Raw genomic sequence first — 22,790 nt, 5'->3', positions numbered from 1 at the left:
GTGGCCCACATCTGGATGCTATCTGGGATTGGGGAGAAAAATGGGGGGGGGGGGGAATTAAGAACAATGGTTATGTTGAATAAAACTCCGTAAGTGTTACAGCAAACTCTTGGTCTCAGAGTAGTTGTACAGTAGTATTCTGTACAACTATTTGAAAGTATGCTGTTCTAAACCGGAGTTTGTGAGCTGGCTGGCCAGCCAGTGCAGCTGGCAAGCAGAGCGTTAACGGGTTGGAGAGGAGATATTCCACCATTTGGCCCATGTGACTCCTCTCTCTACTCGGGCTGGGCATAAGAGATGAGGAGTCCGCCTGTTGCTCCCACAGTACGTGTGCAGTGCTGCTCGGCGCACTGCCTTCTTTAATCTCTCTGTTTTCCAATGAAAAAACGCACCAGGTGAGAGCTATCAGTTTTGTTCAATGAGGTTTTCTGCAACAACTTGCAACGTCAGAAGCGTGTTACTGTAGACTCTTGTTCCAGATATGGATTTCGCATGTTTTGTGTAAATGATGAAATATCACCAGATTTTCTGTGAGTTTTGCACTAAATTCCAAAGTCTTGTTATCGTCTTATTTATATGCATTGTACTGATAGATGTAGTATTTGGTTAATGTTTTAGAGCTTGATGTGCAAAACGGTTGTAGAGCCTAGGAAAACTGACGTGTAGACTTGGAGTTTGAATCGTAAGCTTTGCTGTTTCCGTAGTCCTCAAGGTGTCTGCAACTTGACTAGGAGTGGGTTGTAGTGACAGCGTTGTCAACAGGAGCGTGCGAGTTCATTTAAAAATGATTTAAGCATTTTAGTGTGTGACATGTTGAGAGTTGACAGACCTTGTTCAAGGTTCAGGTCAGGTTACATGGCTGTCTCTCAGCGGTGCACTACTGCCACCATGTGGACTAGCACTGAACTCACAGGATTGTTGGTAACGACTTGGTGTCTTTTTATGCATGCTGAATAATCCAGGTAAGAAAATCAAACAAGTTTGAATCAGTTCGTCTGGATATAACGTTTATTGACAGAGTCTGTCAATAAACATTGTATCCAGATGAAACGTTGTATCCAGACATTGACAGTCTGTCGATAAACATTGTATCCAGATGAAACATTGTATCCAGATATTGATAGTCCGTCAATAAATAATGTATCCAGATGAAAGGTTGTATCAAGATGAAACATTGTATCCAGATATTGACAGTCTGTCGATAAACGTTGTATCGAAATGAAACATTGTATCCAGATATTGACCGAGTCCGTCAATAAACGTTGTATCCAGATGAAACACTGTATCCAGCAATTGACAGAGTGTCGATAAACGTTGTATCCAGATGAAACATTGTATCCAGATATTGATAGTCTGTCAATAAACAATGTATCCAGATGAAAGGTTGTATCCAAATGAAACATGGTATCCAGATATTGATAGTCTGTCAATAAACAATGTATCCAGATGAAAGGTTGTATCCAAATGAAACATTGTATCCAGATATTGACAGAGTCCATCAATAAACGTTGTATCCAGATGAAACGCTGTATCCAGCAATTGACAGAGTCTGTCAATAAACGTTGTATCCAGATGAACTGATTCTCAACCCTCTTTGAACTGACTACTATGAATGATATTGCAAAGTGTGCAAACTTAGGTTGAAACACACATGTTTCAATCATTAATCTTAATCATTTTGAAATATCTGTTTTGTAACAGTACTTTGTGCTACTACTACTAAAACTACTATTTATAATAATAATATAGATTATTGAGGTATTGTGATATTGCTTTACCACTTTACCACTTGTATTACCACAGGTTAACCTGAGTTGATTGTCGTTTGTTATAAAGCTTTATTTTTTCTTAACAAAATTCAATCAATTTAAAAAAATGCTGAGTTAACAAAGACATGGGAACTACCATGCATGACCAATATTACTAAAAAGTAATTAGTAAAAGCCCCCCCCCCCGTCTCTCTCTCTCTTTTTCTTTTCTCGTCCTCTCTCCCTTCCACAGTTCGAGGTCGAGGTCAAGGACAAGATCTCGTTCTCCGTCTCATAACCGGGAGAAGAAATATCCCAGAGGATATCAGAACAACCGTGAGGTTCACGGCTTCTACCGAGGCTTCCGGAGGCCCTATCACTTCAGGGGCCGCGGGCGGGGCTTCTTTCCTCGTGGACGCTACCAGCGTGGCGGTGGTGGGGGTGGTGGCCGTGGCGGTTTCCGTCCAAACTGGAAGAACTATAGACAGCACCCTCAACAACAACAACAATATCTGCAACAACAACAAAACCATTCCCGAGGTCGGTCATATAGCCCCAAGAAACGCCACGGAAGCCCCCCCGCTCAGAGTCACAACCACCATTCTGACCGATCCTCATCACCCGTGTCCAGACACTCCCACCACTCCTCCTCCTCTTCTTTACACTCTTGCTCTCCCAAACAGAGGTCAGCCTTGGGGCAGACCCCGCACGATGCCAAGGATGTGAAGGGGGAGCACTCGGCCTCCAAGGAGGCCCAGACAGGAGGAGGAGCAGGTGAGAAGCCAGTGGAGGTCAGTGGGATGTTAGCAGGAGGAGGTGATGATGGCTTGGTGGGTGAGAAAACTGGGAATAACTGGAAAGGTTTGACAAGTTACAGTACCAGTCCCAGTAAGCCCAGTCCTCTGGAAAACTCAGCAGCTATTGTTGGTCAAATCACGCCAACTGCTAGCCAACCTTGTAATTCCCCCAAAAACGCCAGTGCAGCCAGCAATGGCGCCCCCTCTCGGCAGACGGTGGGTAATGTACCCCCTCAGAAAAGCCCTGTGCCAATGTTTTCTGGTTTTGGCTTCTTTAAAGATGACGACCTGGACGGAGATAAAGCTGCAATCTCCACCGCCTTCAAAAAGTAAGACTCGAATTCTTCTTCTTCTGTCTCATTATGTGTAAAGTTAAACGTAACACTGGCATTTTGAAGTTGAGCTTCGCTGTATTTGGTTCCTAATTACTTTCACATGCGTTGGTCTGTGGGTCTTTTTATTTGCTTCGAAAGTCAGCGTTCCTTCAGGGTTTTTTTTTTATATATATACACCACACAATAATTTGCCATTGGTATTTTTCCTTGGCTCTAAACCCGTAGGGACATGGCGGTAGTCAAAGCAAACTAAAGCAAGGTTTAATGAGTTGAACCATAACAGAGACTTTCTATTTCCGTGTGTATATTCACCAGGCCAGTCAATACTGCTTTACCGTGCCATTCCTCACGTGAATTTGTGTGTATGTTAAAAGAAGAAATTATGTTGCCAACACTTGTGTTTAATTTGCATTTCTTAAGAATTTCTTGTTTTTGCAAGCCGTATATAGAGACAAACATTAAGACAATATTCTTTGTGTAGCACGTTCTTTTAGAAGCAACTCTTCATATCTTTGCCATTGTACAGGTTCTTGGAGGAGCACAAAAACATGAATGCAAAATCTGCCTGGCTAAATGGCAAGAACGCAGAGGTGAATGATGTAGACGTGGGACAAGGGAAAACAAATGGCAAGAAACCTGCGGGTATCTTTGACCCAGTGTCCCACAAACACAAGGAGGATTTTGAAGGCAATGTGTCTTTGAGCAGCTTTCTGAAAGCTTCCCCTTTTCTGTCCGGTGATGGGGAGGAAGATGAGGAGGAGGAGGAGGGGTCAGTGGTCAACTCCCGTTCACTATCACTCCGCACAGACCGGCCCAATGGGGGCGAGTTCTCTCAAAAGTCAAAGGGCAAAGTCGCCCGCTCAGGTCGCGAGCTGTTCGAAGAGCAGTTTGGCAAGTGGGAGAATCTGGCCTACAACCAGCTCGCCAAAGACGATGACCTTGACGCCACGGCAGAAGAGATGTACTGCTGTCAAAATCAGGGCAAAGCTGCTGCCATTGCTGCTGCTCTCGCCAAAAGAGAGATGGCGGGCGTGCTGCGGGCCTCGTCCCCGGAGAGAGGCTACAAAGCGAGGAGGATGGAGAAATCTGCCTCCGGCCCGCCTCCTTCACCTCCATTCAGGAGAAACTCTTACAGGGAGATGTTCACTGTGAGAGGAGAGGACTCACCTTCTAAGGTCTCAAAGAAAGAAGAAGCAAAGTTTAATGTCAGAATGGATTTCCTCAGGGATAGTCTGACAAGGTGAGTGTTACTTAGCGACTGGAGGTTTTCTCTCACCTATAATCATTTGATGATCTTAAGAGTGGGCAGCACGGTGGCGCAGTGGTTAGCGTGGTCGCGTCACAGCAAGAAGGTCCTGGGTTCGAGCCCCAGGGTAGTCCAACCTTGGGGGTCGTCCCAGGTCGTCCTGGGACGACCTGTCTTACAGCCTGGCGGCCTGTCCAGGGTGTCTCCCCACCTGCCGCCCAATGACTGCTGGGATAGGCTCCAGCATCCCCGTGACCCTGAGAGCAGGGTAAGCGGTTTGGATATGGATTGATGGATCTTAAGAGCTGATCAATATTTACAAATAAGCTTAGTTGTAGTGCTGGGAAGTATGGAAACCATTATTATTATCCATCCATCCATTATCCGAACCGCTTATCCTGCTGTCAGGGTTGCGGGGATGCTGGAGCCTATCCCAGCAGTCACTGGGCGGCAGGTGGGGAGACACCCTGGACAGGCCGCCAGGCTGTAAGACAGGGCCGACACACACACATTCATACCTAGGGTCAATTTAGTACGGCCGGTTCACCTGACCTACATGTCTTTGGACTGTGGGAGGAAACCGGAGCCCCCGGAGGAAACCCACGCAGACACGGGGAGAACATGCAAACTCCACACAGAGGAGGACCCGGGACGACCCCCAAGGTTGGACTACCCCGGGGCTCGAACCCAGGACCTTCTTGCTGTGAGGTGACCGCGCTAAGCACTGCGCCACCATGCTGCCCCCATTATTATCATGATAATCATATAGAACTTTACACGATAATGGTATATAATGGTATCTCCACATACATATGCAAAAATACCATATTGAAGAATCCAAGGTATTGCAAATGTATTGCATGTATTGCACCAGAGTAACCGAGTAACTTGCTAGTAAGCTAAACTATATGTAATTGAACTATGATTGAACTTGTGATGGCTGAAAGGGGTTCTTCTGTATCTTTCTTTTTCCAATTTGGCATGGCATTTTTGCAATAAAGGTATTGATACAACAAGAACACAAAAAAAATGTGAGATGGGAGTTGGATAAAACGGTTTCATAACCTGATTGTTGTTTTGTCACATCTGGGTTTTTTTTTTTTACATCTATTTTTGCTTGAATGCAAAAGAAAAAAAAAGAGGGTAAGTGAATTTTCTCCTTCTTTTCAGCTCCTCTGATATTTTAGCCGGAGAGCGACAATTATCTCAGGATTTGGTGCAATCCTCCAAAAAGGAGCAGGAGTTTCGCTCCATCTTTCAGCACGTTCAGATGAGTCAATCGCAGAAGAGTCCTTCTGAACTGTTCTCTCAGCACATCGTCACCATCGTCCACCACACTAAAGGTAACCCCTTACCAGCACACCGTTGTGTCGCTGTCGTTTTTTGAGAAACCACAGCTCTATTCAATTACTAACAGAACTGCTGAGAGTCAGGAAATCTGTCAGTTTTTTACTGACGGTGAGAAGCTTTGTACTCAAGTGGATGTGATCAATAGTTAGCCGGTGTTTTCCTCTCTCGTCATGGTGGAATGTTTCTCCGGACAGATCAATAAATACACAGAGGGGGAAAAGCAGGGTTTTTTTTTCTCTTTTTCTATCTGACACTTGTTTATTTTTGAAATCCCGTGAATATTCATTTTCAAATCAAGTAAATAAAAGGAGAAACACCGGTTAAGAAAAACGCAAAACAAGAGAGGAAAGACTTTGAGTTAGAACTCATGTAGTTGGTGGATCGGCTATTACTGGTCTTCTGATTGGATAAGAGGAAGTGCTGGGCGATAATTCAGTATTATCATTCATTGTTTTACATCAAGATGAAACTTGGATACTGTCTTTTTGTGATAAACAGTTTTGTTTTCTAATTTAATGACAGTGAGAATCTGCTGCCCAAAATCAAGTCTGTCATATTTCAGGGAGTATTATTTGAGAACTCGTTTCATATTAGAATTACTTTACATTACCAAACAGTGCAATGTGATGAACTTCTGCTGGATTCTTAAGTTATTTTTGCGTATATGGGCAGATATGTGCTCATACATGCAAAAATAATATAAAAGATGCAAAAATATAATATGCAAAATATATATGCAAAAATATTATCTATTGCATATATGAGCAGATATGTGCTCATATATGCAAAAATAACTATGCAAAATGCAAAAATATGTATGCAAAAATAATATCTATTACATATATGAGTAGATATCCGCTCATATATGCAATAGATATCGATGGATATAGATCGTGATAGATATCGATGGTGTGTAAAATTACCCATGACTTTTGGAGTTCTCTGTATCACACAGCACTTGATAAAAGAGAATAGCTCATAACTGATAGAAACGCTTCAACACTGCTTCATTCAAATCCTCACTGTCCACCTTTTTACAGCTCAACACTTTGCAGACTCTGGAATGACTCTAAACGAGCGTTTTGCCATGTACCAAAGACGAGCAGCACAAAAGGAAATGTCGAAGCCGAGAAAAAGTCCAGAGATACACAGGTAGAGTCGCCTATTGAGTGACCCTCTCACCACTCAGTGTGCTGTGGCTTCACCTCCTCTTTTAACAGCTTTCAGGTATTTCTTTCCCCTCTTCTCCTGAAAATCAACAGACTCGCTCGGCTTTATTTGTTGTCATGCTTCAGTGGAGGTCAGGTGAATTTGCCTCTCCGTGTTGTGTGTTTGTTTGTTCGTTTGTTTTGTCCTCATTATTTCATGTACGCAAATCAGTTTAGCACTCGGGGTGTAAGAAAACATCAGTATACTTAAATGTCGTGATACTGTCTTGCACAATAGTGTATCGATTTTATTGAAAACACTGCATCGATTCTTGGGATTATGCATAAAGAGATGTGGCTGCAGCACTATAGTTCATTGTGTTGTTCACATCTCTGACCACTAGGGAGCAGGTGTAGTATTTTAACCAGGCTGTACAAGAACCACAAGAGCAGACATTTCCAGTACTACAATATGTATGGCTGTGATTACTTTAATTTTATCCATACTGAGGTGTTTCCGTTATGATATTTTTTACGAATTATGACACAATATTGCAATATATCATCACATTGTTTGTTGTTGGAAATTTATTCGTTAGGATAAACCCCTTAAATTGTACCATCGCATTTTTGAGGGGGTCCCAACAGATATCAAAATAACTACATAACAGGATTCACAACAGAAATACAGCTATCAATACGTACACACAGATCACAGACTACTACTTCTACTACATACAGACAACAGACTACTACTACTACTACTACCACTACAACTACATACAGACAACAGACTAACAAAAATGTAAAAAAAAAAGAAAAAAGAAAACAAGGACAAACCACATACATTAATTAATGAAAACATACCACCCAGTGTGTGTCGGCCCTGTGATGGCCTGGCGGCCTGTCCGGGGTGTCTCCTCGCCTGACGCCCAATGACTGCTGGGATAGGCTCCAGCATCCCCGCAACCCTGAGAGCAGGATAAGTGGTTTGAATAATGGATAGCAGGTGAAAACATACAACCAAAAAAAGAAAGAAAACATACAACCACAAGGTGGCCAATAATAGAAAAACAATAGAACGGATCACCGAATACAGTCAGGTATAAACAGAAGGTTTCAACAATGAAGAGATATCATGACATATCACAGTATGCTGAATCGTGACGCTTGTGTTGTAGTGAATTCATCCAGTTCGTGCCAGTACACAGCCCTGTTTCGTACCCGTCTTACTGTGTTTTGCTCCACTACCTGCGCTGTCTTGAGACACCATAAGAAGCCTGTTAAATGATGTTGTCTTGAACGTGTGTCCCCGTCTCTCTGTCTCTTACAGGAGAATTGACGTTTCCCCAAGTGCTTTTAAGAAACACTCGCAACTTTTTGAAGCGATGAAAAGCGCTGAGGATGGCAGTTACAAGGTGACTGAAACTTTTGCAATATGAAGTGTATTGGAAAAGACAGACAAAGGAACAGAGTGAGCCAGCCAGATGCCTTTTAGACGGCATTCTCTCAAAGCTGCTCGGCCTTCCTCCAAGGGAGACGCATAAAGTCTAAGAAAAGCAAATGCAAAATGAGGCACATTCAGTTTGTTGTGTGTTATATCCCCCCCTCCCCCCATCTGCACACGCTGTGTTATTAATACTGTGGGTACGAGGCTGCCCAGGGCCTTTGAGTCAAATAATGTGAGGGGTCAGGATTGGATGTGGCAGTTGCTCCTGTGCCCGAGCTGTTGAAAGGACTCTGAGCCATAGTAAGTATTCTTCTTTGGAAAATAAGGAAGCAAAATAACCCGACAGTGAGCACTAGATGCACTCGTGCACTTTTGTCCACATGCTTAAACCCTTTTGAATGAACCCTCACGATAGTTCAGTAACTGTGGCGCATGGAAAAAGATACTCAAATACTGTACGACTACGAAAAAAAGGAAACTTCTAATAAAAAAGAAAAAATTCAAATTAGCATGAACATTCCCATTTTATTGTGGTCCTTAAGTTGTTTAGTTTGCTGGAAAACTCAATCCACGATGGCTTGTCTTTAGTCCTGCCAGTCGTTCGCTCTCATTTCCATTAAACTGGCAGTAAACCAGCCCCCCCCCCTTTCTTAATTCGTTCAAACAGGCTTGGTAGCTGACTGGGCACATCCCAATGCTAACCCAAAGTCTATCCACGACGTGTTTTTTTTTTTTATTTATTCTTTTGCTCAGGATATCGGGGAAAAGCTTAAGGGTGACTCAATGGACCTTCGCTTGGATATTGAGCGCCGTAAAAAATATTCTGCCCGAAACAGAGATTACATTCAGGACGGCGGGAGAGACGTGGGAGATTCCCCGGATTCGAGTAGGGAGAGATCTGCAGAAAAGCCCTCTAAACGCCACAAGAAGTCAAAGTATGTGATCCCGTCCTTCATATTTCATCTGGGGGTTTTTTTCCCCACAATTATTTGCAACGAAGAGTTTCGACTTCTTTGCGGGTGATGTTCACTACCAATCCTCCTTTCAGGAAAAGTAAGAAGAAACGCTCACGTTCTAGTTCCTCGTCATCTTCCTCTTCCTCCTCCTCCTCCTCAAAATCGCACAGAGAGGAGGAGAACTTCCACCACAGAAAGTCCAATCCCAAAGACGAAGGCTTTAACAAAGCCCGACTGGGTCCGCGTGACTCCAGCGGACCCGGCGACAGAGAAGCACCGCGTGGAGGATTTGTAAGTCGTGCTCATGCTCCTATAATCTACTTCCCCTGGTCTTCTGGTGGGACATTTAGGACTAGGGATGGGTATCATTACGATTTTAACGGTACTACCACTCTTATCGATACTGCTTATCGATCCGATACTGTAACGGTTCTCTTATCGGTTCTTTTTTATTTATTTTTTAAGAGAAAAAAACCCAAAACAAATTAAAACCAGAATTAACATTGCTTTATTTTCTCATGTCTGGACAGTGTTACTGCTAATCATGTTTGTATAATTTAGGTAACTCCGTGTGGGCTGTAGGCTGCTAGCATACATAACATTTGGGCGGCACGGTGGCCCAGTGGTTAGCGCTGTCGCCTCACAGCAGGAAGGTCCTGGGTTCGAACCTCGGGGTTGTCCAATCTTGGGGGTCATCCCAGGTCATTCTCTGTGTGGAGTTTGCATGTTGCGGTGAGTTTTCTCCGGGTGCTCCGGTTTCCCCCATCATCAAAAGAAACATGCATATTAGGGTTTATACTCCTGTCTGTGCCCCTAAGCAAGGCAACAGGAAAAGAACTGGAGTTGTTCTCCGGGCGCAGCATGAAGGTGGCAGCTAACTGCTCCCAGCTACACAGATCACAGCTAGGATGGGTTAATTTGCAGTAACTGAATTCTGCTTGCAGTGTGGGGAGATGGTGGCGCAAATTCACGTTTGTGGCGGCCTCACCAAGTACTGTCCATGCAGTGTCTTTGTCCACGTTCACGTTTAAGTTTGTTTTCGTTTGATGGCTGGGAGAGCTGGCGCTGGATCGGCTGGAAGAGCTTGGTCTGCTGCATCCTGTAGGCCCAGGGACCACGGCCCTGCCTGGAGCTGTGCCCAAAGAGGTAACACCGAGGGCGGTCTGACAGGATGTGGAAGCGGGGCAGGCTAAGCTAACTGCTAGCCCATGCAGACCGGCAGTTCTGACAGTCATCCTGGCTGGTGTTCTCCTGGACAGTGATTTTTTTTTTGTGGTTTTGTTTAGTTTAGATATACAGTGCATCCGGGAAGTATTCACACCCCTTCACTTTCCCCACATTTTGTTATGTTACAGCCTTATTCCAAAATGGATTAAATTCCTTTTTTTTCTCATCAATCTACACACAATACCCCATAATGACAAAGTGAAAAAGGTTTTCTAGAAATTTTTGCAAATTTATTAAAAATAAAAAACTGAAATATTGCATGTACATAAGTATTCACATCCTTTGCTATGACACTCAAAATTGAGCTCAGGTTCATCCTGTTTCCACTGACCATTCTTGAGATGTTTCTACATCTTGATTGGAGTCCACCTGTAGTAAATTCAATGGATTGGACATGATTTGGAAAGGCACACACCTGTCTATATAAGGTCCCACTGTTGACAGTGCATGTCAGAGCAGAAACCAAGCCATGAAGTCAAAGGAATTGTTTGTGGACCTCCGAGACAGGATTGTATCGAGGCACAGATCTGGGGAAGGGTAAAAAAATTTCTACAGCTTTGAAGGTCCCAAAGAGCAGTGGTCTCCATCATTCGTAAATGGAAGAAGTTTGGATCCACCAGGACTCTTCCTAGAGCTGGCCGCCCAGCCAAACTGAGCAATCGGAGGAGAAGGGCCTTGGTCAGGGAGGTGACCAAGAACCCGATGGTCACTCTGACAGTGCTCCAGCGTTCTTCTGTGGAGATGGGAGAACCTTCCAGAAGGACAACCATCTCTGCAGCACTCCACCAATCAGGCCTTTATGGTAGAGTGGCCAGACGGAAGCCTCTGCTCAGTAAAAGGCACATGACAGCCCGCTTGGAGTTTGCCAGAAAGCACCTAAAGGACTCTCAGACCATGAGAAACAAGATTCTCTGGTCTGATGAAACCAAGATTGAACTCTTTGGCCTGAATGCCAAAAGTCACGTCACGTCTGGAGGAAACCAGGCACCTCTCATCACCTTGCTGATACCGTCCCTACAGCGAAGCATGGTGGTGGCAGCATCATGCTGTGGGGAGGTTCTTCAGCGGCAGGAACTGGGAGACTAGTCAGGATCGAGGGAAAGATGAATGGAGCAAAGTACAGAGAGATCCTTGATGAAAACCTGCTCCTGAGCGCTCAGGACCTCAGACTGGGGCGAAGGTTTACCTTTCAACACGACAACGACCCTAAGCACACAGCCAAGACAACGAAGGAGTGGCTTCGGGACAAGTCTGTGAATGTCCTTGAGTGGCCCAGCCAGAGCCCAGACTTGAACCCCATTGAACATCTCTGGAAAGACCTGAAAATAGCTGTGCAGCGACGCTCCCCATCTAACCTTACAGAGCTGGAGAGGATCTGCAGAGAAGAATGGGAGAAATACCCCAAATATAGGTGTGCCAAGCTTGTAGCTTCATACCCAAGAAGACTTGAGGCTGTAATCGCTGCCAAGGGTGCCTCAACCAAGTACTGAGTAAAGGGTGTGAATACTTATGTACATGCAATATTTCAGTTTTTTATTTTTAATAAATTTGCAAAAATTTCTACAAAACCTTTTTCACTTTGTCATTATGGGGTATTGTGTGTAGATTGATGAGAAAAAAAAGGAATTTAATCCATTTTGGAATAAGGCTGTAACATAACAAAATGTGGGGACAGTGAAGGGATGTGAATACTTTCCGGATGCACTGTATGTGTTAATTTGGATATGTGTTTTTGTGTTTGTGTTGCACTGCGGTGGCCTGGGGGAAACAGAAGTGTTTCTGATTTCCCAAGGGGATTAATAAAGGAAACTTAATAACATACCTGAGGTGGAGGGGCCAACAGCAGATGAACTACAAGCTAGGCAGTGAAAAACTGTGCAGTTCTCCGCCTGTATTTGGTGCACTTGCACCAGATGTTTCAAAAGATTGCTTGTGTTTCCGTCCTTACATGCAAAAGACTTGTTGCACTTCTGGCAATGAGTGTTGTCAGCATCGACTCTAGAGAAGTACAACCAGACTTATTACCGTTTACTTCCCTCTCCACCATTGTCACTAATGCCCCCTTTCCACTACATGGTACTGGCTCGACTCGACTCGCTTCTGTGTCGTTTTCCATTACCGTTAATAGTACCCCATCAGTGTAGCTGGTCGTCATAGCGACGCCTGATTTTCAATTTCAAAATGTACTTTTAAGATAACTCCGCTTTGGTATTTAAAAATGCCGGGTGATATCCCATCCATGCATTGATGATGCAGTGACGCGTTTCTCTGACCAATCAGAGGTCTGCATTGATTTTGGTACCCGCTCCAGTTTTTTTGGAACTTCGACAAAGGTGGTACCAGAAAAGTGGTAACAGTTACCAAAAGGGCGGGTTGTGTCGAGTTGAGCCGGTACCATGTAGTGGAAAAGGGGAAATATACAAATGTTTTAATCTTATTGCAAGTTAGAAACGGAGTTGGTGAGATAAAAGCTGCAAGACAGCGTTTATGTAACCTGAATAAATAGGAAATGTATTTTCTTAATTTCTCCAATACCGATAGCAGAACCGTTAACCTTGGAGCTAGTCAATACTATGGTCTTTAATAATTTAGCACCGGTGCCGTTTAATACCGGGTTTAGGTACCCATCCCTAGTTAGGATGCTACCACCTACCATCATACTTTCCATCTGTGTCCATTTTAATTCCTCCTTATTTGTGCAAATTACAGCAATTTAGGATCCGAGGAAGAGGCTGGAACCGAGGGAATCATGTGGGGAACGGTGCACTCAGTAACCACTCTAATGTATCAATGCACCCAAAGCATGAAGACTGGGACCCAGAGTACACTCCTAAAAGCAAGAAATACTTCTTGGTATGATTCAGTTCTCTCAGCCCTCAGTTTTGCCAATCACATCTAGTGAAATTAATCCTCACATCGTCTCTGGTGGCACTTTGCAGTGAATGTAAATCGGTGCCAACTGTTAGTGTTGCACCATTACTTAGATCTATGGCACACCTACACTAAATGCACTCAGTTTGACATTCTTCTTGGCTATATGATTAATATGTAGATCAATGTACTACTACTGCTACTTCATATAGTACTACTATGATAAGATTACTATACAAATGAACCACTACAACTACTTTATATAGCACAACTATGACATGATAACCGTGTAGTGCTCTTTGGCAGCACGGTGGCGCAGTGGTTAGCGTGGTCACCTCACAGCAAGAAGGTCCTGGGTTCGAGCCCCGGGGTAGTCCAACCTTGGGGGTCGTCCCGGGTCGTCCTCTGTGTGGAGTTTGCATGTTCTCCCCGTGTCTGTGTGGGTTTCCTCCGGGTGCTCCGGTTTCCTCCCACAGTCCAAAGACATGTAGGTAAGGTGAATTGCCCATACTAAATTGTCCCTAGGTGTGAATGTGTGTGTATGTTGGCCCTGTGATGGCCTGGTGGCCTGTCCAGGGTGTCTCCCCGCCTGCCGCCCAGTGACTGCTGGGATACGCTCCAGCATCCCCGCGACCCTGACAGCAGGATAAGTGGTTTGGATAATGGCTGGATAGCGCTCTTTGGTGCCAGTTGGTAACAAATTTATCTGCAAATTGCTGACTCCTTTGTAAGTCACTTTGGATAAAAAGCATCTGCGAGGCGTCCAGGTAGCATAATGGTATATTCTGTTGCCTACCAACACGGGGCTCGCTGGTTCGAATCTCCGTGTTACCTCCGGCTTAGTCGGGCGTCCCTACAGACACAATTGGCTGTGTCTGCAGGTGAGAAGCCAGATGTGGTTATGTGTCCTGGTCGCTGCACTAGCGCCTCCTCTGGTTGGTCGGGGCACCTGTTCGGAGGGGAGGGGGAACTGGGGAGAGGAGCGTGATCCTCCCAAGCACTACGTCCCCCTGGCGAAACTCCTCACTGTCAAGTGAAAAGAAGTGGCTGGCGACTCCACATGTGTGGGAGAAGGCATGTGGTAGTCCGCAGCCCTCCCCGGATCGGCAGAGGAGGTGGAGCAGCAACCGGGATGTTCCGGAAGAGTGGGGTAGTTGGCCGGATACAACTGGAAAGAAAAAGGGGGGAAAATCCACAAAAAAACCTGCATGTACCAAATGAGTAAATGTAATGTAAAACGAAATTATACACATACTGTACTTCCAATACAGTCAAACACAAAGGAATCTCTTCCAGGGATGATGTCTCATAAGCAGAACTAACTTTTGACCATCCTTTGTGCTTGTTGTCCTGCAGCACGATGATCGAGACAGGGAGAGAGAAGGCAGGTGGCTGGACAGCCGAGGCCGCGGAAGGGGAAACTCTGTGCGCGGCAGAGCGCGGTTCATCATTCGGAAGGCCAATCTTGGCCTGAGCAACCACAGCCCCAAATGGGCCCACGATAAGTTCCAGGTCAACGGGGAGCAAGGCGAAAGACAAGTGGAAGACACAGAGCAGGACCATAAAGAAAGGGAGACCGACCAAGACACTGAGAATACTTGAACGCTGAAGTGTTTCAAAGACATCCGCCGAGAACCCTTATCTTACTTCTGTGTCATTACCGGACCCCCGGCTGAGTGAATCCCTTCACTGGAGCAAATGGGCAAGGACGGATTCAGCAGAGAGGTTCAGAGAGTTTAAAGAGTCAGCCATTGTTAGGAAAGTGGACAACCTCAACGTTTGCATTTCTGTGTACTTTCCGTTGACAAAACCAGTTCATCTCCAACATGTCAGGTTACGTTTATCTGGTAGAAGCACTGTTAAATGTTAAATTGCTGTTTTTCAGCAAATTCACATTTTCCAAAACAAACGTCTTCCCTTTACAAGGTTTGATAGCCGTGCATAGTGACGTTCCCTGTAGGGATCGTGAAAAACGCCTTAAAGGTCCCATGAAGCAGCGTTTTAGATCACCGCCAGTTTCTGCGTTTTGAAGCAGATATCAACAAAACAACCTATGGGTGAGATTTTGTGAGTGGGAGATGTTGATTTGCCTGACAAATACTGACCATGCAATTTCAGAAGAACGTGGACACTGATCTGCTATTGGCTGGTGTCCATTTTGTGGTAGAAGATCCCTCGTCGTCCCTCAGTCTCACTCCCGTCCATTCATTCGTCGCATATTTTGTGTTTGTGCACATCTGCGAGTGCAGGATGACATAATCAAGGTTATTGCGTTTGTCAGGAAGAGAAACATGGTTCTGGTGAACACAAAACTAAAATTAAATACTTTTTTGTGAATTAAGTAGGAGATAAATGCAGAGTAAAGCGGTAGGTAGCAACAACGAAAAGACTTGTTTAGTCATGGGACCTTTAATGGCGTTTGTGTATTTTGAAGTAGCGCAGCGGTTTGTGCCTTAAGCAACTTAACGTGGCTCATTGTGAGGCGACTAATGAAAGACTTGTAGTTGTAAATACAGCTCAAAAGACACCCGGCAGTTAGCTTGAGAATAGTCCTGGACTTCTGTTCTGTGATTTGGCTGGATTATATTTACAGTTGTAATTATATAGTAGTTCACGGTGCAGCATGGGACTGTCCTCCGCCAAAAACAAACGACCCCGTAGGTGGTTTGAACAAGCAGCTTATTACGCCTTATAGTTACGTTTTAAGCTACTTCCTCGCGGTCCTCCGTCATTATAACACTTTACTTTCCCTGTAACAATAAGCATCTCCTTCCATAAGCTGTCATGAGAAGGAATATTAATAAAAGCAAAGTGTAATGTCACATAGTGGTTATAATGTCCACGCTAGCTGACTTGCTAACTTGTGGCTAACGTTAAGTTAGCTCTTATAACGCTATTCATAGTAAACATACTGCCAATAGCAATCTTACTTACTATACTACACGGAGAAACAACACAAAAACACACTGACTACATATTCTATTGTGCTCACACTGTTTTAAAAACCCACAATGCACAGAGGCGAAAAGTATCTGTGGCATATCTCCTGCCGCCGGTAGGGGGCGCTAATTTAGGAACCGCTGCTGCGGGTTGTATTAGAGGACAAACGACCTATGTGGTCGTATGGGGTGGAGGACTTGTTGTGCAGTATATAACATTTCAACAGTGTTGAACCAAGTGAGCCCCACAAATGACCCCCCGTCTAACAAAGGGACCAAACTATAAGGGGTCAGAAATGAACGCTGCAGAGTCCCACATGGTGGAACCCCCCCCCCCCCCAACAGATCATCCAACGAGCAGTACAGACTGTTGACTAGTGGTTCAAATGTGCTTTCTTTCTTTTAACTACTCTCGACCTGAGCATTTATTTAATTGTTTGGGAAATGGTTTACTGGAGCTCTTACCTTGACCTTGGATTTCATCATTCATGTACAATATAGTCACTGTAAGCGGTCACATCTGATTTTTTTTGTTTTTCAGAGATGAAATGTAATGTTTGAACTTGGCTGCATGGTTAGAAAGCAACACGTGGGAGGAGTTCAGAGTGTGTCGTTGTAAAAGGGAGGCTGATCTGCTTGCAAAAAGGTTTCCATGTGATATTTCTATGTGTGTGTGTGTGTGTGTGTGAACATCTTCCGTGTCGGGACACATTTTATAGAGTCATATGTCCAGGTTGTATGCTGTAGGTGTATAACTCTTCCAAAAACAATGGCAGAGAAGAGTCAAAGTTGGAATTATTTAGTTTTTAGCTTGTAAAAGTAGGTAAACTTGATGCACTAAATCTTTTTTTTTTGTGCCATGCCGTTTTTAAACTGTACAGCACATGCATATAGATTGTGATTCACGTTTAATAGTTGAAATCTTACATGTCTGGGGAGAACTGCTTTTTTTAAATAGCTCTTGTCACTGAATTCTTCTTAAAGATTGCTAATTAAAAGATACCCATGGTTACTTTGATGTTTTGCCAACTAATTTCTCCTGCCGTGACCGTATTGTTGGTGGTTTAAAGAGCCAAGAAGCTCCTGAACTGTCCCACGTGAACCGTGCATCTGACGGCATCAGACACCGTATGAACCTCACAAATCACACTGTGCAAAAAAACAAGTAATTTGAATCCTTTGTGTTGCAGGAACCCAGCTAGCATCCGGATGTGGGCCACTTCAGGCAATGATGCGGCACTGATGGTCTTCTTCTGACCCTGACAAAACGGATGTGAGCCTGAAGTGGCCCACATGTATAATAGCAAATATGGCCCAAATATGCCAAATCAAATGTGGACCTTTTTTGGCGACGATGCGGTGCTCTGGGCAACATGTGATCTGGATGTGACCCTGAAGTGGCCCGTGTGGTAAATGGTGAATATGGCCCAAATATCGCGAAACAAATACGGGCCACCTTTGGCAAATATGTGGCACATGCGGCATTGCTATGGCTTGGTTCTGGCCCAGATCTGGCAAACAGGAGTGGACCACCCAAGTGCCATCATTCCACGCAGTATGTGGGACGGGTCCGGGCCACGGCAATTTTGCTATCTGGGCATGGATAGTAATTAGCTGTCAACTTGAATATTAGGTGAATATTAAATGTCCTGCTGAGTAGTGTAATTGTATTAAAAATGGCCCAATACTAGGCGTCTGGGTAGTGTAGCGGTCTATTTCATTGCCCACCAACACGGGGATCGCCTGTTTGAATACTTGTCTTACCTCCGGCTTGGTCAGGCGTCCATACAGGCACAATCGGCCGTGTCTGCGGGTGGGAAGGCGGATGTGGGTATGCGTCCTGGTTGCTGCACCAGCACCTCCTCTGGTCGGTCAGGGCGCCTGTTCAGGGGGGAGGGGGAACTGAGGGGGAATAGCGTGATCCTCCCACGCGCTACGTCCCCCTGGTGAAACGCCTCACTGTCAGGAGAAAAGAAGCGGCTGGCGACTCCACATGTATGGGAGGAGGCATGTGGTAGTCTGCAGCCCTCCCCGGATCAGCAGAGGGGTTGGAGCAGAGACCAGGATGGGTCGGAAGAGTGGGGTAATTGGCCAAGTACAATTGGGGAGGGAAAAAAAAAGGGGGGGGGCATAACATTCAAAATTCACCTTATATTCAAGCCTAACAGATACTTACTATTCATCCCTGTGACACAGAGGATTAGAATGACTTGTGTTTGGTGTGATTTGTGAATTTATATTTAACATCAACATTATAACGACAAGGACTAAACCAGCGATCTAGAAAAGGCCCTATTTTACTCATCTGTTACCCAGCAATAACCACCCATTGTAGGTCAGTTACTTAGTTATTTAATTGTAATGAGTGGCCTGTAATTTTACATTTCAGCGGATTTATCCGATTATCTCATGCCATCTATAAACTTGCGAACACAGTTTATCAAACACATTACGAACCCACGCTAATTTATTAGAGAATTTTGCCAATATGTCATTCGCTAAAATTTTACTGTGAACTTGACAGTGCCAAAACATTAAAGCCACCTGCCTGATATTGTGTAGGTCCCCCTCGTACCGCCAAAACAGCTCTGACCCGTCGAGGTATGGACTCCACAAGACCTCTGAAGGTGTCCTCTGGTATCTGGTACCAAGACGTTGGCAGCAGATCCTTTAAGTCCTGTAAGCTGTGAGGTGGGGCCTCCATGGATCGGACTTGTCGGTCCAGCACATCCCAAAGATGCTCGATCAGATTGAGATTTGGGGAATTTGGAGACCAGGGCCTGTGATGGCCTGGCGGCCTGCCCAGGGTGTCTCCCTGCCTGCTGCCCAATGACTGCTGGGATAGGCTCCAGCATCCCCCGCGACCCTGAGAGCAGGATAAGCGGTTTGGATAATGAATAGATGGAGGCCAAGGCAACACCTTGAACTCTGTCATGTTCCTCAAACCATTCCTGAACAATTTTTGCAGTGTGGCAGGGAGCATTATCCTGCTGAAAGAGGCCACTGCCATCAGGGAATACCACTGTCATGAAGGGCTGTACCTGGTCTGCAACATTTGGTGGTACATGTCAAAGTAACGTCCACATGAATGCCGGGACCCAAGGTTTCCCAGCAGAACATTGCCCAAAGCATCACACTGCCTCTGCCGGCTTGTCTTTTCCCCATAGTGCATCCTGGTGCCATCTCTTCCCCGGGTGAACGACACACACGCACCCAGCCGTCCACATGATGTAAGAGAAAACGTGATTCATCAGACCAGGCCACCTTCTTCCACTGCTCCATGGTCCAGTTCTGATGCTCACGTGCCCATTGTAGGCCCTTTCAGTAGTGGACAGAGGTCATCATGGGCACTCTGACCGGGTCTGCAGCTACGTAGCCCCATACACAGCAAGCTGTGATGCACTGTGGGTTCTGACACCTGTCTATCTTATCCAGCATTCACTTTTTCAGCAATTTAAGCTACAGTAGCTCTTCTGTGGGATTGGACCAGACAGGCTAGCTTCTGCTCCCCGTGCATATGCAATAAGCCTTGGGCGCCCATGACCCTGTCGCCAGTACAGCCGTTGTCCTTCCTTGGACCACTTTTGGTAGGTACCGACCACCCTGTACTGGGAACACCCCACGAGACCTGCCATTTTGGACATGCTCTGACCCAGTCGTCCAGCCATCACAATTTGGCCCTTGACAAAGTCGCTCAGATCCTTACACTTACCCATTTTTTCCTGCTTCCAACACATCAACTTCAAGAACTGACTGTTCACCTGCTGCCTGATACATCACACCCCTGGACAGGTGCCATTGAATGAAATAATTAATGTTATTCACTTGCCCGTCAGTGGTTTTAATGTTTTGGCTGATCGGCGTATATTAGATGACCAGCACAATGACTAGACTGGTACGGATTGGGAGCCTCAGCAGCTACTACAGACTATAATCATCCCCATCAGGTTGCGTGCCCTCGGATGGATCTGACCCTCTCACGCCAGCCGTCTCTATCCTGCATAGCAGCTGGAAGATCCTCAGATGGACATCCTGTGTTGTCAACAAGTTGATTGGTGTAATTTCTTGCAGGCCTTCCCACACGTGTCTGTCCACGTTCGGGTGACCAAAGCAGAGTGTCGCTTGCAAGTTCTTCCTTGCTCCTCCAGCGATGACCAGCAAATCGAACCCTTCGCTCTCGGATAGTGTTTGAGATGGCGGGTATATTGCCATATAGACACAGACTATAAAGAACATTTTAAAATCCCTTTTCTTTCCTGTGTGCAGATTCTTTTCATCCCGGTGTCCATTTTCAGCTGCATCATCAGATATGTTTTTCAGTCAGCCCAGCATGCTCCTTGTTTTGCTTCAGGGTTGTGAGACACTAAGAGCAAACTTGCCGCCAACTTTGTCTCGAGGGTCATCCAAGCTGCCCAGCAATATGGACGCAAACATGCACATCAATGAGGCTTGATTGTTAGGGCATCTGGGTGGCGTGGCGCTCTATTCCGTTGTCTACCGACACGGGGATCGCCAGTTTGAATCCCCGCGTTACCTCCGGCTTGGTCGGGCGTTCCTGCAGAAACAATCGTCCGTGTCTGCGGGTGGGAAGCCGGATGTGGGTATGTGTCCGGGTCGCTGCACTAGCGCCTCCTCTGGTCGGTCGGGGCACCTGGGGGGAGTAGCGTGATCCTCCCACGCGCTACGTCTCCCTGACGAAACTCCTCACTGTCAGGTTAAAAGTATTAGAGGAGGCATGTGGTAGTCTGCAGCCCTCCCCGGATCGGCAGAGGGGGTGGAGCAGCGACTGGGACGGCTCGGAAGAGTGGGGTAATTGGCCAAGTACAATTGGGGAGAAAGGGGGGGGGATACCGCCCCCCAAAAAATAATTGATTTAGAATGCCATTGGTTCTTTGTGGGAACATGGCAGAATCTATATGAAGGTGGAAAAACTGCAAAAGACCTGCTGGTATCTGCAAGAAACCAGAGCCTGCTGGTATCTACAAGAGACCAGAGCCTGCTGGTATCTACAATAAACCAGAGCCTGCTGGTATCTACAATAAACCAGAGCCTGCTGGTATCTACAAGAGACCAGAGCCTGCTAGTATCTACAAGAGACCAGAGCCTGCTGGTATCTGCAAGAAACCAGAGCCTGCTGGTATCTACAAGAGACCAGAGCCTGCTGGTATCTACAATAAACCAGAGCCTGCTGGTATCTACAAGAGACCAGAGCCTGCTGGTATCTACAAGAGACCAGAGCCTGCTGGTATCTAGAAGAGACCAGAGCCTGCTGGTATCTACAAGAGACCAGAGCCTGCTGGTATCTAGAAGAGACCAGAGTCTGCTAGTATCTACAAGAGACCAGAGCCTGCTGGTATCTACAAGAGACCAGAGCCTGCTGGTATCTACAAGAGACCAGAGCCTGCTAGTATCTACAAGAGACCAGAGCCTGCTAGTATCTACAAGAGACCAGAGCCTGCTGGTATCTAGAAGAGACCAGAGCCTGCTGGTATCTACAAGAGACCAGAGCCTGCTGGTATCTAGAAGAGACCAGAGCCTGCTGGTATCTACAAGAGACCAGAGCCTGCTGGTATCTACAAGAGACCAGAGCCTGCTGGTATCTAGAAGAGACCAGAGCCTGCTAGTATCTACAAGAGACCAGAGTCTGCTGGTATCTACAAGAGACCAGAGCCTGCTAGTATCTACAATAAACCAGAGCCTGCTGGTATCTAGAAGAGACCAGAGCCTGCTGGTATCTACAAGAGACCAGAGCCTGCTAGTATCTACAATAAACCAGAGCCTGCTGGTATCTACAAGAGACCAGAGCCTGCTGGTATCTAGAAGAGACCAGAGCCTGCTGGTATCTACAATAAACCAGAGCCTGCTGGTATCTACAAGAGACCAGAGCCTGCTGGTATCTAGAAGAGACCAGAGCCTGCTGGTATCTACAAGAGACCAGAGCCTGCTGGTATCTACAAGAGACCAGAGCCTGCTGGTATCTGCAAGAAACCAGAGCCTGCTAGTATCTACAATAAACCAGAGCCTGCTGGTATCTACAATAAACCAGAGCCTGCTGGTATCTACTAACAGGTAGATACTAGCAGGCTCTGGTCTCTACAAGAGACCAGAGCCTGCTGGTATCTACAAGAGACCAGAGCCTGCTGGTATCTAGAAGAGACCAGAGCCTGCTAGTATCTACAAGAGACCAGAGCCTGCTGGTATCTACAAGAGACCAGAGCATGCTGGTATCTACAAGAGACCAGAGCCTGCTGGTATCTACAAGAGACCAGAGCCTGCTGGTATCTAGAAGAGACCAGAGCCTGCTAGTATCTACAAGAGACCAGAGCCTGCTGGTATCTACAAGAGACCAGAGCCTGCTGGTATCTACAAGAGACCAGAGCCTGCTGGTATCTAGAAGAGACCAGAGCCTGCTGGTATCTACAAGAGACCAGAGCCTGCTAGTATCTACAATAAACCAGAGCCTGCTGGTATCTACAAGAGACCAGAGCCTGCTGGTATCTAGAAGAGACCAGAGCCTGCTGGTATCTACAAGAGACCAGAGCCTGCTGGTATCTACAAAGACCAGGGCCTGCTGGTATCTACAAAGACCAGAGCCTGCTGGTATCTACAACATGCTTTTCATGGTTTGGTTTGCCTTGTATTGCATCACTTTATTTCTGCCTCTGCATACTGACTTTTGTGCTGCAGCTATATGGTCGTGTTTCATGTCATGACGGTCGTGCT

The 22,790-nt window shown here is 45.7% G+C and overlaps 2 protein-coding genes across 2 annotated transcripts in view; both read left to right on the top strand.

Moving 5' to 3' along the window:
- The window catches only part of thrap3a (thyroid hormone receptor associated protein 3a), a 38,071-nt gene extending 21,001 nt beyond the window's left edge, over positions 1-17,070 (top strand). Inside the window, exons 3-11 of the mRNA XM_056285817.1 lie at positions 2,002-2,874; positions 3,407-4,120; positions 5,297-5,469; positions 6,517-6,628; positions 7,958-8,042; positions 8,828-9,009; positions 9,123-9,321; positions 12,967-13,110; positions 14,485-17,070. Of these exons, the coding sequence (XP_056141792.1) occupies positions 2,002-2,874; positions 3,407-4,120; positions 5,297-5,469; positions 6,517-6,628; positions 7,958-8,042; positions 8,828-9,009; positions 9,123-9,321; positions 12,967-13,110; positions 14,485-14,730 (2,728 nt within the window). The 3' untranslated portion in view covers positions 14,731-17,070. The remainder of the gene's footprint in view (positions 1-2,001; positions 2,875-3,406; positions 4,121-5,296; positions 5,470-6,516; positions 6,629-7,957; positions 8,043-8,827; positions 9,010-9,122; positions 9,322-12,966; positions 13,111-14,484) is intronic.
- A 2,880-nt stretch (positions 17,071-19,950) lies between these two features.
- LOC130117839 (uncharacterized) lies at positions 19,951-22,140 on the top strand. Its single transcript, XM_056286083.1, has 2 exons — positions 19,951-19,962; positions 20,977-22,140. The coding sequence occupies exons 1-2, from the start codon at positions 19,951-19,953 to the stop codon at positions 22,138-22,140; spliced, it is 1,176 nt and encodes a 391-aa protein (XP_056142058.1).
- Positions 22,141-22,790: the final 650 nt, after the last annotated feature.

The sequence above is a fragment of the Lampris incognitus genome, chromosome 9 (assembly GCF_029633865.1).
Source record: "Lampris incognitus isolate fLamInc1 chromosome 9, fLamInc1.hap2, whole genome shotgun sequence".
In the NCBI taxonomy this organism is placed as follows: domain Eukaryota; kingdom Metazoa; phylum Chordata; class Actinopteri; order Lampriformes; family Lampridae; genus Lampris; species Lampris incognitus.
The sequence above is the reverse complement of the archived record's forward strand: the minus strand, read 5'-3'. Positions and strand labels throughout refer to the sequence as shown.